The 14,506-nt window shown below is 48.1% G+C and overlaps 6 protein-coding genes across 8 annotated transcripts; 2 read left to right on the top strand and 4 right to left on the bottom strand.

Annotated features, from left to right (window-relative positions):
- Window positions 1-1,461: 1,461 nt before the first annotated feature.
- On the top strand, window positions 1,462-3,334 carry LOC112886533 (methylesterase 17-like). 2 transcript variants are annotated; one of them, XM_025952457.1, is made up of 4 exons: window positions 1,462-1,737; window positions 2,321-2,461; window positions 2,582-2,716; window positions 2,814-3,334. In XM_025952457.1, the coding sequence occupies exons 1-4, from the start codon at window positions 1,489-1,491 to the stop codon at window positions 3,084-3,086; spliced, it is 798 nt and encodes a 265-aa protein (XP_025808242.1). In that variant the 5' UTR covers window positions 1,462-1,488; the 3' UTR covers window positions 3,087-3,334. The 2 variants fall into 2 exon arrangements, with proteins under 2 accessions (XP_025808242.1, XP_025808243.1); XM_025952458.1 differs by lacking the exon at window positions 2,321-2,461.
- On the top strand, window positions 3,173-5,582 carry LOC112886534 (methylesterase 17-like). Its single transcript, XM_025952460.1, has 5 exons — window positions 3,173-3,185; window positions 3,610-3,857; window positions 4,228-4,368; window positions 4,752-4,880; window positions 5,161-5,582. The coding sequence occupies exons 2-5, from the start codon at window positions 3,633-3,635 to the stop codon at window positions 5,422-5,424; spliced, it is 759 nt and encodes a 252-aa protein (XP_025808245.1). The 5' UTR covers window positions 3,173-3,185; window positions 3,610-3,632; the 3' UTR covers window positions 5,425-5,582.
- Window positions 5,583-5,993: 411 nt separating this feature from the next.
- Window positions 5,994-8,167, bottom strand: LOC112886452 (mannan endo-1,4-beta-mannosidase 8-like). Its single transcript, XM_025952355.1, has 5 exons — window positions 7,711-8,167; window positions 7,210-7,404; window positions 6,896-7,018; window positions 6,599-6,810; window positions 5,994-6,511 (listed from the first exon to the last, which is right to left on the bottom strand). Exons 1-5 carry the CDS (start codon window positions 8,140-8,142, stop codon window positions 6,163-6,165), a joined length of 1,311 nt encoding a protein of 436 aa, XP_025808140.1. The 5' UTR covers window positions 8,143-8,167; the 3' UTR covers window positions 5,994-6,162.
- Window positions 8,168-8,172: 5 nt separating this feature from the next.
- LOC112886454 (ethylene-responsive transcription factor ERF070-like) lies at window positions 8,173-9,074 on the bottom strand. Its single transcript, XM_025952358.1, has one exon. The coding sequence runs from the start codon at window positions 9,062-9,064 to the stop codon at window positions 8,321-8,323; it is 744 nt and encodes a 247-aa protein (XP_025808143.1). The 5' UTR covers window positions 9,065-9,074; the 3' UTR covers window positions 8,173-8,320.
- Window positions 9,075-9,765: 691 nt separating this feature from the next.
- LOC112886453 lies at window positions 9,766-11,745 on the bottom strand. 2 transcript variants are annotated; one of them, XM_025952357.1, is made up of 3 exons: window positions 11,141-11,745; window positions 10,702-11,054; window positions 9,766-10,015 (listed from the first exon to the last, which is right to left on the bottom strand). In XM_025952357.1, exons 1-3 carry the CDS (start codon window positions 11,236-11,238, stop codon window positions 9,882-9,884), a joined length of 585 nt encoding a protein of 194 aa, XP_025808142.1. In that variant the 5' UTR covers window positions 11,239-11,745; the 3' UTR covers window positions 9,766-9,881. The 2 variants fall into 2 exon arrangements, with proteins under 2 accessions (XP_025808142.1, XP_025808141.1); XM_025952356.1 differs by having other exon boundaries at window positions 10,702-11,745.
- A 151-nt stretch (window positions 11,746-11,896) lies between these two features.
- LOC112886450 (root phototropism protein 2-like) lies at window positions 11,897-14,297 on the bottom strand. The gene is made up of 3 exons (XM_025952353.1): window positions 14,069-14,297; window positions 13,896-13,965; window positions 11,897-13,615 (listed from the first exon to the last, which is right to left on the bottom strand). Exons 1-3 carry the CDS (start codon window positions 14,086-14,088, stop codon window positions 12,017-12,019), a joined length of 1,689 nt encoding a protein of 562 aa, XP_025808138.1. The 5' UTR covers window positions 14,089-14,297; the 3' UTR covers window positions 11,897-12,016.
- Between the last annotated feature and the right edge of the window lie 209 nt (window positions 14,298-14,506).

Raw genomic sequence — 14,506 nt, forward strand, 5'->3', positions numbered from 1 at the left:
GCTGTTTATAATAAAGACCAGCAGAGGCTCGATCCAGGCCAGCTGCTCGGCGACGGCGAGAAAGGTTAGGTCAAATCTGGGCATGGTCCCCACACGCCCACGTGGCCCATTCAATGTAGTGTGGAATGGCCGCATGCACACCATACCGTATATATGTCAGAACAAATGTTGCGTACGTGAAGGATTTCTTTCTCATCTACTAGGAGTATTTCTTGTGACGTGTTTAATTCTCGTCTCAAAATAAAGAAAAGTATCCATGCTACTACATGTTATTCAGTATATATATATACATATATTGCACTTTCATAGTCTCGTCACACCTCCGAATAATTAAATTTCATTTCATGTGACTAAAAATCATTTATACCCATGTTTGGTACATAATAAGTCTTACAGCAAATTAATTGTAATGGAGATGGTGGACCTCTATCGTCCTCGCGAGTCATGAGGACTAGCTAGGTGGTGTCCTGTCTCCCCTTATTACGTGTCATGACGACTCACGAGCAGAGTTTTCCTAGCTGCTGCTATAGCTGCCATAAAAGACCACCGCTATAGTATTTAGCCTGCTAAAATCGGTTATATCCCGTTAAATGCCGGCTATATTTGCTAGGAAAGGCAGTCACTATGGTATTTAGCTCGCTAAAGCTGGTTATATCCTGCTAAATGCCGGCTATAGCCTGCTAAACGCTGTAACGGCAGTCTTACCGCTAAACGTCTTAGCCGCCGATTTAAAACCATACTCGACAACAAGGCATATATATATATGTTCACGACTTCACAGCAATATAGAAATATTATCTGTTATTTAGTTAATTTGCAGCCACACGTGTGTCACTCCACCGTGTTGAGTGTCACATCTATATCTGTACGCGCAGGTAGAAAGAAAGAAATGGCGGGCGAATCAGAGAGAGACCGTCGGAATCCAAAGTCTAGTCCACACGTAGGTACGGTTGCATTTCCTTGGTTCAAACCAGTTCATTCTTGCAGCTAGTCAAGCTGAGGAGAGCGATAGCTGCAGATCGTCGATGTGTTGCCACCCTCCCTCGTGCCTCACGCTGCTGAAGAACGCCGGCGGGCCCAGCAGCGCTCCAGCCTGCGTGGGCCAACAAAAGTCTTTGATTGGACGGGCCTCCACAAAGTCGGGCTCAGGTGATTGGGCCTTCTCGGCCCAGGAAGAGAGAGGAGCCTGCGCTTCGGAGGGCCTCCTTGCCCCCGAACACCCCGAGTCTTTGAGCGTGACGTAATCTATTATGTCATGTTATTTTAGCCTCTCGTTGAGTTTGAGTGGTTGTCGTTTTATGTAATATCTCTTTAGTTAGTGGACCGTAAAAACTTTGCTTCCTCTTTTTAAATAATTTAATTTGGCAGTGCTCCTGCCGGGGTTTTTTTTTTTAAAAAAACATATATTGAACATTTTCTGCTACCTCCTTGCCTGTATATATATATATAGGCAGCCCACCAAGCAGCAAACAAGGTGTGGGAACTGGGATGGACGCGGGCGGCGATGTATCCAAGGCCAGCAGGGAGCACTTTGTCCTCGTGCACGGCGCCTGCCACGGCGCCTGGTGCTGGTTCAAGCTAGCATGCCTGCTCCAGCGCTCCGGGCACCGCGTCTCCTGCATCGACCTCGCCGGCGCCGCCGGCAGCCTCGCCGACCCCAACACCGTCCGATCGTTCGATGAGTACGACGCGCCGCTCGTCGAGTTCATGGCAGCCCTGCCGGACGACGGCCACAAGGTGACCACCATCTGTCGTGTAAAGCATGCTGTTCTTGTAATCTTGATTCTAATAACTTCACGATTTAACGACATGCATGGATATATATATATATAGCTAATAATTCTACTCAACACTCGACAGGATATATATTTCTATGCTTTTATTGATCTTAACAACTTTGATGCAGAGCATCATCTCTTCTCTTGGATGATCATTTAATGTAGTTGGATGGGTGAGTGAGACGAGCTTTACACGCCATGTGACTGAGAGCCACTCGAGTTTTAACTGCAATCAAAGGTGGATATGGAATTGTTTTACACGCCAATGGTCCCACGAGCAGCAGGCCTTGTTAAAGAAAGGGAAAAAAGACGCAGCCAACAAATTCATCATTAAGCACTAATGCCCTTTTATCATCCACATGTTTTGTGATTATTTCAGTGATCCAAACACCTGTTCTTCTAGTACTTTCCTATGTCTCCTTATCGATCTTTTGTTTTTATTTCTTAATTGAGCATCTACATCTTGTCAATACTTCAGTTCAGACTTTACATTATTGCTTCCAGAAATCAGGGACAACTAACTCTGTATCGTTGTTTGTCAGGTAATTCTGGTAGGACACAGCGCAGGAGGACTAAGCGTGACCCATGCGATGCACTTGTTCGGAGACAAAATTAAGCAAGCCATCTTCATAGCAGCAACCATGCTCCCGTTTGGCTTCCAAACAGAACAAGACATCAAAGATGTGATTCAAAAAAATTTCCACCATGCTTTCTTGTCACAACTTTGTTCAAGTATCCCTCTTATGTCTGGGAATAAGAAATGGAAGCATGCATGCCCTAAAACTTTGATTGAAAATGAACAGGGTGCGCCTGATTTATCGGAGTTTGGGGATGTGTATGACCTGAACTTTGGTCTGGGAGAAGATCATCCACCTACAAGCATGGTGCTAAGAAAGGAGTTCCAGCGCACAATCCTGTACCAACAAAGCTCCCAAGAGGTATGTATAATATGCTGCATGGTCAATGAATAAATTGCTGCAGTGAATCATTTGTGAAGGATATTCTCCAGCACATTCGTTGTTAACATTTGTGCAGGACTCCATGCTTGCTTCCATTCTGCTGCGCCCATTTCCAGCCGTGCTCCCCACTGCGAGGTTTGGTTGTGTCGATGACGGTGTCAAGAGCCCTGTAAATGCAGTCCATCGTGTATACATAAAAACAGCAAATGACCGTACGTTGAAGGCGGAGCAGCAGGAGGCCATGATTCATCGTTGGCCACCGAGAAAGGTGATGGTCATGGACACAGACCACAGTCCTTTCTTCTCTGCACCAGACCATCTCTTGGAGCTGATCCTAAAGTCATTGTGACTGGTGGTGAGCCGTATCCGCAATCCAAGTGGAGGCTTGACCTGCTCATTAAGTTATGTTATATGCCAATTTGAGTTGCCATATATCAATAGATTGTTTGTAAGTTGTCCACCACAAAACATAATTTTACATCCAAATTTGTTAAATATATGTATACATTGAAGAAGGAATGAGTGCATGTCTATATTACCTGTATACAATGCAAGGTTCTTGTAATAATGAAGGATGGACTGTACTTGGGCCTTTCATATACCAGTGAGCAACTAGAGTACAGAAAAATAGAAGACAAAGAAAACATCAGTTTAGAAGGCCAAATTTCAATCAGTCGCACAAACCGCAAGGAGAAAAACTAGCTGGTCCACACAATATATCCGGCATCATCTACCATATTAGGCAATTTTGAATGCCACAAACGCAGACACCGAATGAGACCCCCTCTATTTAGAATTGTCCATGCAAATGCAGTTATCCTGCTGCATGTCCATCAAATAGCTAGTTAACATCCATGGTAACAAAAACTTAGATCGATAGGGAGAGGCCAGACTAATGGGCATGGCAAAGGAGCACTTTGTGCTTGTTCATGGGGAAGGTCATGGAGCCTGGTGCTGGTTCAAGCTCCGCTGGCTCCTTGAGGGTTCTGGTTACCGTGTCACATGCATTGACCTTGCCGGAGGTGGCGTTGATCCTACTGATCCCAACACAGTCCGGTCGTTCAAGCAGTACGACAAGCCGCTCATGGACCTCATCTCAACCTTGCCAGAGGGGGAGAAGGTATGTGCATTGTTCTTCCTTTTTTGCCAGAAAACTTATATTAAATGGTTGAGTAACATCTTGGCATAATCTATAATATTAGTAATAATATGTATTGCAACAAAAATGGCAAGAAACATAATGATTTATGCTATATTTTGAAAAAAAAACACATTACATGAAAGTAGGTGGAACCGGTTTCAACTAGATCTTAATTGCACTTAAGTCATGATCCTTCATCCTTGTAGTTGTATCTACAACAATACCTGATGAAATTACACGCTTCTGTACAATATGAATAAATGTCAGGAATTATAGCTGGCTCCAGCAAAAATTCAAAACTGTGAAGAATAGAATTGGTGTACCGTGCTAACTTTCAATCTTACTTCAGGTGATTCTAGTCGGGCATGGTGCTGGAGGGCTGAGCGTAATTCATGCAATGCATGAATTTGTTGACAGGATCAGTCAAGCATTTTTTGTGGCAGCTACAATGCTACCATTTGGATTTCAAACGGATGAAGATAAGGAAGACGTAATTTTTCGAACATTCATTTTCCTCTCTTCGTAAAGCATAGACCACATAGGAACTGATCAGAATGTAACCCGTAAACTATACAACAAACAAACATACATATAGTACAAACACGAATAACATAAACATTAAGGTTTTTTTTAAACAAGAAATGTAATAACTCATGAGCATCACATAATTACAATAGTTTAATTGTTTATGATAGAAGGTAGGGCAAAAAAAATGACTTAGACGTGAAGCAGAAAGTGCATGAAATTTTGAAAGAACTCTGAAATAATTATATGAACTTACCTTATTTCTTGATGAGTTTACTATTATTAATAATCTTCTATTATAATACTATGTGCGGCGATTTACATCCTTTGAATATTAACATGTAACAGGGATTACCAACTTTGCCCGAGAACGAGATTGAATTGACACTTGGTGCAGCAGCAGATGATCCTCCAACAACCGTTGCCTTGAGACTAGAATTTCAACGTGATCGACTATCACAACAAAGCCCTGAAGAGGTATTATACATCTATGTTGTATGAAATGTGCCTTGGGAGAAAAGGTTAACATATCTAGGCCTGTGCTCTCAAAACCACCCTCTTTACTAAACTACTACTCATACGACCAAAATCTAAAGATAGTATTACAATAATCCAACATCTAAAATGATATTTCTTTTATTATTTTCCATTCTCATTTCTTCAGCAACCATTTCCTGACAAACTTAATATCTGCTCCAATGAACAAGTGAATTCTAATGTAAAATTTACTTATACATACTTTTTTTTTATCTGGTAGGAATCAGTCCTTGCTTCAATGCTGATGCGACCGTGGCCTGCAGCAGCTATTAGTACTGCAAACTTTGAAGGAGATGATGAGAGATTAAATCGAGTCAAACGGATTTTCATAAAGGCAGAGCGTGACCATATGCTGAACCCTGAACAGCAAGATTCCATGATCAAGAAGTGGCCACCCAGTGAGGTTTTGGTCATAGATACAGATCACAGTCCCTTCTTCTCTGCACCAGAACAACTCTTTAATTTAATAGCCAAATCTCTATGATACAAGTATGCAGAAAGCTACAGTGTGGGGCCTGCCCTACGTGTAATATTAGCCACACACAATAATCAGCGCTAGATTTAGGATCTCACTTTTGTGAAACATGCTTCTCAGTGAATATGCAAGGTACATCCACTTAAATGGTTTAAGGGTGCAAGTAAGACATGGTCTTGTTCCATTTTAAACATGGTCATGTGTCATTCAGGAAACAAGGAAAAATATACATGTCACTTCGGTAGCAGTTTTAATTGCACCGGAGGATTGAGATCTTTATTCCTTAGGGCCTTTGGTTGGTCAGTGTTAATCTAACAAAGACCTTTTATGAGTTCTTGATGTCATAAAGTACATACCTGTAAGGAATCATACTTATTACATGTCTAAAAGTTCTCAGATGATGGACAATATAACTTTCACTTCAAACAATTTCATGATAGACAACCAACTCAGGGTATATAAAGGATGAAATAACAGTTTGTGTGCAAACAAGAAAATACTCCAGTACGTAAGGATATTGTTATGATGCCATTAGGTAAGTGCATGATGGAAGGGTGGAATTTCACGTTACCATTTAATATTTAAATTTTCTTTACATGACAGAACATTAGTTTTGAGAGCCAGAAGACAGCATATACTAGGGCCTTACAATTTACACACTGAGCATTCAAATGTCTTTGGCTTGAAAAAGAAACTTAGAACATGGACCGTGTAATATAAGTAGAAAGAAAAGTAGGCAACACATTCTCAACATTCCAGAGTCCTTGAGTGATTTGAAAGCACATTTAATGTGGATGGTGATTTTGCGAAAATAACTGCATAACCATCGTCCATGTGCTCTGCACTTTCAGGGAAGAGCTGCCAAACAAGGCAGCCTCCCCCGATCACTCCACTCTTCCAAGAGCTCGAGAAAATTGTGTAGACTGTCTCCATGAAAGACTCTCGAAATTCATTGCCGAACCTCCCGTCCTTAAGTGATACCCCAAACTCCCCGATCAAAATTGGCATCCCAAGCAAGTTGGCTGCATCATCAATGTGTTGTTGCATCCAGGTATTGACAAATTGGAGGTGATTGTCCTCTACAGAATGAGGCAACCTGGCAAAAGGACCTTGGTCATGATAATGAATCCCGTTTCCTGGAGTCAGATATAAAACTCACATGGAACTGAACTACAAGACTTACCAAGTGTCAGAATAAATATGAATAGAAGCCAAATCAATTCCAACTGCACGATGATTCCTAATAAAATCTGTTCCCACAGTTCCAGAATAAGCATCTGGGTTCACATGCAAAAGTTCTGGGGTGGACGGACCATAAAACCCTTCAACACCAATTTCTAAAAGGTGCACAGGGTCTATAGACTTCACATAAGACGCCATCTCTTCTATCCATGCCTACAGGAACTCTAGGTGTTAAAACATGTGCATTATACAGAATTAAAAGGAGACAAGACGGTACAAATAGAACTAAAGTAAGGACCTGCAATGTGACGCCTGATGGATCTGAATGGCATCGTGGCTCGTTGATTAGTTCCCAAGCAAGAATTGTAGGATCATCCTTGTAGGCCCCATTTGTAATTGTATTTATTCTTGTCAGAACAGCCTATGAAGTGAAACAAATGTAATTGTCATGATAAGACATGAGTAATGACAGAAGGCAAGAAAAATAAAACACAAGAAAATATATATAATTGTTGTAGAAATTTAACTTTTATTAAGAATTCGAATCCTGAATAGATGAATATATAACGAGGTGCACTTCTCCATTTTGAGCCACGAAAGCAGAAAATTTACCTTAACAAAAGCTTTGTAGTAGCTCTTAATTGTGGGATCAGTGAAGAAGTCGTCATCAGAAGTAAGATCCAGCCCAGCCTCATTACCCCACCTTACATACTGTGCCTTACCTCCGTAGTTTTTCCAGTTATTGCACAGCGACAGTATCAACCTTATCTTATGCTTTCTTGCCTCACTGATCACGAAATCTAATGCCTGACAGGAAAATAGAGTCCTAAGCTCACTAATCACTTCTAAGTAACTAGTACTAGTGCATAAAGATAAGCCTTTGATTAAGAGATATAGAAGCATAATAGAAAATGCCCATGCCGTGCTTACTAATTGGACAGGGACCATTAACTCAATGAAATATAATATGCACCGCATGCACACAAGAAGATTGCCAAATGACAAGACCCGTCCCAACATACAATTTGATCTGATCAAACGCGGCACTCGGCCACGCATTTCATCAAACAGGCATTGTGCAGTGCCCACCCAGCAAAAGCAGCCCAAGCTCACCTGGAAGACGTCCTCGTCGTAGGAGAAGGGCTTCAGCTGCAGCGCGCGGTAGCCGCCATCGTTGAAGGCCCAGGTGCGGCACACGTTGAGCCCGGCGTCGGCCGCCTCGGCGAGGGCGGCGGTGACCGTGGGGCGCGTGGCAGGGTCGGCGGCGAAGTACATGAGCCAGTAGGTGTTGAAGCCGTGGACGACGAAAGGCCGGCCCGACTCCAACAGGTGCGGGCCCCGGCGCTCGACCACTGCCCACTCGTCGGCGTCCGGCGGCATGACGGAGATGCAGGAGGCGAGGAGGATGCAGCGGAGGAGTGACACGCGCGGCGACACATCCAACTCACGGGTGATTCCATGGTGCTCCGTGGTCAATAATATTGACACCAGCTTCTCCATCAAATTAAACTGATTGTGGACAGAGTTGTGCAAATGTGTATTCATAATCTGGAGCACATCACACAAGGCACAAGACCCAACACAGCAAGGCACGACTCGTTTGATGACATTTTCACCAAAATTGATTTGGCTCCCAACCTCCTTAAACAAACAAAACAAAACAAGATTACTATGTCACAAGTTTTGCATACTCCTCTCATCTTTTGATTTGTAGTCGACCAAACTAAAGACGAAAATTTCCCCCGGGAAAATTACGGCTCGCCGGCTCCGGCTCCGGCGAGAAGAGGTCGTCAAGATCACCGAGGTCGCCGAACTCACATTGGCCACCCGTCGGCACCGGCGGCAAGTAGAACTCTATCGATTCGAACGGCTCGTCCTCACACCACCGCATCCTCGTCACGTCCTCGTCCGCATCGACCACCGACGACGATTGGGTGGACGGAGGAGAGGCCGAGGAGCTCTCCGCCTCAGAGGAACCCACCAGAGGAGTAGTGGGAGTGATTGTAGTCGAGCTCATCGGCGACGGCGCGGGCGAGACGGCGCAGGAGGACAGCGTCGCGGAAGACGAAGGTAGGGGGAAGTTGGTGACTGCCCGGCGGCCGCGAAGGCGGATCGCGGCGGCGTCGTAGACAGCGGCGGCCTCCTCGGCGGTGTCGAAGGTGCCGAGCCAGACGCGCTTGCCTACGTTGGGGTCGCGGATCTCCGCCGCGAACTTCCCCCACGGCCGGTGGCGCACGCCGCGGAACTGGCGGCGGCCCCTCCCCTGGCCCTGCCGCTCCCCACCCGGCCGATCGTTGCTGGGGTAGTGTACAAGCTTCTTCCTTTGGGGCGCAGCCCTTGCGGAGGGCGGAAGCAGGTCGATTACCCGGACGCTGCGGCGGCGGCGGTCGTCGGAGTCGGAGTCGGAGTCGGTGGCGTCGACAGCGTCGGCGAAGTGGGCGCGGACGACGCGGCCGGGAGCGTCCATGGCCCCGAGTTTGAGGTCAGCACGGCGGGATCGCGGAGAGCTGGTGGTTTTGGGAGGGTTTTTGGCCACGCGAGGGAGAACAGAGAAGGGGGGAGGAAGGAAAGGAAGGTGTGAATTCGCCAGCCGGGCAGAGGGGATGTGGAGAATCTGAATTCCATCTTGGATTGGGTCTCTTCTTCTATGAAAATCTGAATCTCACCAAAGGAAGCCAGGAGGGCCAAAACTTACGATTCATCCAATTCTTACCACCATTTTACCTCAACATTATTCTTTCTTGTTTCTAGGCTTTATAATTCGTTTGGGATCACTTCCGACTTGATTTCTCAGCTCATGCCAATTGCCTCCGGTGACTAGGGGGCTCCCACTGAATTTGCTTCCACCAGTCGCACGATCACCACCAGCCCAAAACCCAGAAACAACCAGGAAATCAGTACAAACATGCTGTATGTATAGCACATCAGCTCCAAACTTTGCAACACGGTTATAAAACTAAGACAGGCGGCGAAGCACCCATTGAGTTCCAAAAGCACACAAATCATACCAGAACAAGATCATCAGGATTCAAGAGCAGAGACGCAACCACAGCGGGCGTAATCAACTTCGATAGCAGTCACTCATACCAAATGTAAATAGCACCTTTAATTAGAACGGCGTGTTTGAAGCGACACCGTAGACATGAAAGCACAAGTATAAGGCAATAACAGGCCAGGCATTGTTTTCATGCAGCTCCCAGCTAGTGATATCCAAGCGCGTCTGGGTACCGTCATAGCCTTTTGTGTAGGAAAACATGGCTACATGAAGATTTCTTTAACCCTTCCTAGCAGTTTCGCTGAGCAGTAGAAGCACCGGCAGCACAAGTCCCTCCATAGTGAAGCGTATGAGGATCATCCTGTTCAGGTTCCACAATTTCCTGCAGATGCTCCCCTGCTGCTTGCAAACTATGTGTCTCACCTCCATTTTGCAAAATACCACAAAATCACATGGTGTTTGTGCCTCAGATGACCAGTAAGGCTTATTTTTTATGATAACTACCACATATGCTGCCTCTAGCACTGTTGCTACTCTTGAGTCAATTCTTTTCTTAGGATTTCTTTTTAAGGGTGGGGTGAGGGCAAGAGAATCACCCGCCTGATTTCAATGATAAGGGCCCCTAACAGCCCGCATGATGGACAAATTCTTTTCTTAGGATTGCTCTAAGGTATAAGATATGTCTTGAATAAAACACATTTTCATCTAGAAAAAATGATGTCATTTTCACATTATTGTGGAAATCATAATGCAACACTCATATAACCCTCAATATGAGGTAATGTTGCACAGGCCTTTAGTTTTCATGGAAAAAGAGCTTCATATTTAATTGCGATGCATGTGTTTTATTGCATGCCTGTATGTGTCAGCACACTAGATACCCAAATAAGTATATTTTAGACCCTGCTTATAGTTACATAGCTATACCATTTTGGAGCTTTACATGATTTTAGACTCTAGTTATCTACTAAGCATTTAAACATATTGGTAAGAACCTACAACTATTAACAGTCTAGGAGAAAATTTTGATTCTGCTGAGAAAGAATGGAAGTATAATGTTTTAATCTATTGCTAAAGCCTGTACAAAAAAAAATTGTGGACATGTGTACCTTGTGAGAAAAGCCAGGTTGCTGGGGCATCTCCACTCTTCCAAGATACCATAGGCAAGGGCGAATAGCCCTTCTCATATTTCATGTCATACACTCCGCAAGATGTAGTTGTTTTCTTCCAAAGCCAATCGATGTAATCATCTACGAAGAAGAGACAGTCCCGTGAAAGATCGTATGGAGACACACATATAGCTCTCGAGCACCCTCGCCCAAGGAACAACGCTTGGTCATTCCCCAAAGTCCTCACCTCAGACCACAAGCCCTCCTCAAACACTTTAAACTCGCTGCTACCAGCCACAAGAATGCCGCCGTGTCTTCTTTCAGATGGGTGCTCTGCTTTGTAGTAAAGCTTTCTGCAGATCATTAGTAGTGTGCCATGTGATTCAAGGAGGTAGCACTGGCAGAGGAAATATTTTTGGGTTGGCAAGAAGGCACCTACAATGAGGAGCTCAATTCTAGACACCCTTGGCTCGTGGCAGTCATGATCATCCACAATGTCAATGGCAATAAGATCCTCAGGGTCAGTGTTGCTGTCATGAGCGTAGAGCTTCCCTTGGAAGAAGACCATGTGTGAGAGCCACCTGCACTCCTCGTGTGCGCTCACTGACCATGCAGCAGCCCCTGGGCGGCATAGTGCAATCGTACCGAGAGCCCCAACAGCGACTATGGCAGCAATGAGAGCCCCGGCATAGTTCATCACCTACGGTGCTTATCAATATCTTGGATGCACCACTTTCACAGATTGCAAGCGGACAAGCACAACATAATCGAGAAACGAAACCAGGGAGACAATTTCAGGTTGCGTGCGGCCACTGAAAAACAGCAGAGCCATTCCGATTTCCGATCTCGTACGGCGACGATTTACGAAGTGAATGAAGGGAGATGGATGGAGGAGATGAGGGGAAGAATTGGGGAGGAGAAGAGGAAGTACCTAAGACTCGTCGGCGGCGTCCAGGACCAAGACGATCGCGCGATTCAGGCAGGATGTGGAGACTCGTCTGCCGTCTCTATTGGTTGAGCAGTTGGGCTGTAAATGGGCTTCGGAAGCCCAGCCCCTTTATTCACACCCAACACGCCTAAAAACAATGAAAGGATCCTCAAGAAAATACAATATTCTATTCAGGTCCTTCTAGTGTCTCTCTTCTCACCATTTGGTGAGATCGATCAATGGCATAGAAATAGACCCCAGTGTGTGTTTAGATGGGGAAAAAAAGGGGGTTAAATAAAGCACTTTTGTGTTTCTTTTCTTAAATCAAGCACACATGTTATCACAGCATTAAATAAAAAAACAAACATAACACCGACACTCGATCGGCTAGCTTATGGAGAACCTCCTCCTCTTCGGCTTCACCACATGCGGCATCGTGTCCCTGCGGTGGCGTCCTCCTCCATCAGCGATGCTGGCCGTGTCCTTGGCCCACCCGCCCTTGAACGGGTTCAGCCGGCTCAGCGTCCGGGACACCGACCCCAGGAAGCTCGCCTTCTTCCCCGCCGGCGCCGACCTCGACGACCCGCTCCCCTTGCTGGGCTGCATCCCCGACACGAACGCCCGCATCCGCGCCAGCTCCGACCGCAGCGCCTCGTTCTCCCGCGCCAGCGACGCGTCCGCCCTCGCCTGCGCGCGGGCCTTCCCGGCGGCCGTCTGCGTGTCCCACCCGCCGTCCGCGCCGCTGCGGAGCTTGAGCTGGTCGTAGTAGAGCGCGCTGAGCACGGCCTGCAGCGGCAGCCGCTTGTTCTGCGACGCGTGGAGGCGCGCCTGGTACGACAGCTTGAGCGGGTCCATGACGCTGCACACCTTCTCCCGCTCGATCTCGTCCAGCGACGGGTGCGTCTTCAGGTAGATGTCCACCGCCCGGTACACGCAGTCGTGCGACGCCCGCGCCTCCTTGGGCACCGCCCCCGCCACGCCAACGAACTTGGAGATCGCCAGCGACTCCTCCGTCGCGAGCTCCGCCGCCAGCTCGTCCACCGTCCTGGCGACCTTCTCCATCGCGCCCGGATCGGGCTCTGCTCCGCCGGACAGCGACGCCCGCCGGCTCCGCCTGCTTTCCGACGACGCCTCCTGCCGCTCGACGAAGGCGGCGATCACGCGCCGCACGGTGTCGGTGTTCCTGACGCGCTCTCCGGCGCCGTCGAGCGCGACGCCGAGCAGGTCCCCCGCGGTGGCCTGGTCCAGCACCGCGGCGACGCGGAGCTCCAGGTCGCGGCACGTCTTGGCGGAGGCCTCGGTGGTCACCGCGGCGTGGAGGAGGCGGCAGAGGAACGGCGCCGGGATGGGCGCGTCGGCGGCGGAAGGGAGCACGTCCACGACGGACTCGAGAAGCGCGCGCTGGTCCTCCCTGTCCCGGGGGTCGGCGAGGACCGCGGCCAGCGCGAGCTCCGCGTAGGCGCTCGCCGCGTTGGCAAGCACCCGGGGCTCCGCGCGGCGGCAGCGCAGCGCCGTGACGACCTTCTGGAACGACGCCGGCGAGAGCGCCGCGAGCTCAGCCGTCCACCACCCCGGCGGCGTCCTGGTCGGGAACAGCGCCTCGTTGCAGATCCTGAGCGCGACGGCGTCCGCGGCCCGCCGCACGACGCCGAGCTCGTCGGCGGCCGGGAGGAGCGCCTCGCAGGAGCGCAGCACGGTGACTGCGCTGGGCAGCGCGCGGAGGCCGGCCGGCGCGAGGAACTCCTCGACGCGGCGCGCCAGGTCCGCCGGGTGCTGCATGTCGAGGAACGCCGCGGCGCAGCGGAGCGCGGCGGCGTTGCGCGCGGTGATCTCGAAGTTGGCGCCGTAGCAGTAGCGCGCGGCCTTCTCGAACGCGTCGGCGCCGCCCGGGAGCGCGGAGAGGTCGAGCTCGACGGCGGCCGAGGGGTCCTTGGTGGCCGACGCGACGGCCCGGCGGATGTAGCCGCACCTGGGCACCATGACCGCCTGGGAGTAGAGAAAAACAAAGTCCGTTCAAGTCAGTCGGCGTCCCTGATCGTGTTTCATTGTGTCGTCCATCAAAATTCAAAGCACAAGGCTCTAATTCGTTCCCTTGGACCGAACAAAAGCAGAGTTTGATCACTGTGATCGTTAGGGGATGTGGTCAATTATTGTTTCAGACTTTTGTTTTGTTGAGATTGAGATGGATTGTAAATTTACAGAGGTTCATATGTTTTCACGCCATGAAATTGGGGGATTTGTTTTGAGATGAACAGCAGCGCAGTACCTTGTGGAGAGGGAAGATGGAGTCGGCGATCCGGATGGTAAGGTCGGGAGGGACATCCTGGGACGAAAGCCTGCAGGCAACACATGCACGTAAGCATCATTCACCCTGGATTGGAGTGATCAAAGCAAAGCAAGCTAGCATGGCATGAATTATGAGATTGCAATGACGCATACCACTGGGTGATCCTGTCCATGGCTGAAGCTGAGATGGTGCAGCCTTGTTGTGTTGTGTACAAGGATCAGAGAAAGAGCAAGTCACAGCATGAGCTACAGAGCTCACGCTGAAGCTAGGCGAGGTGTGCGAGCAGGGGCAGGGGCAGAGTCTTTTTGATCCATCTCATCTCATATATAGAGATTCCACTCCATGCTGGCCTCTCTTTCAATCACTATATATTATTATAGTGCCAGTAATTAATTGATTTTGGGAAGAAGAAGATCCAAGATCCGATTGGGCCCTAGGAGGAATTTTGCATGGCCGGTGTTTATTCGAGCAAGGCGACTGGATCGATGAGCAACGAAAAATCAGGCATCCACTTGCAAGTTGGGGCTTGAAATGGCGTCCTGGTCTTCTTCATCGATATGATGTTTCAATTCTGAGCAACTCAACTCAAC

Source organism: Panicum hallii, chromosome 3 (genome assembly GCF_002211085.1).
Source record: "Panicum hallii strain FIL2 chromosome 3, PHallii_v3.1, whole genome shotgun sequence".
Taxonomy (NCBI): Eukaryota; Viridiplantae; Streptophyta; class Magnoliopsida; order Poales; family Poaceae; genus Panicum; species Panicum hallii.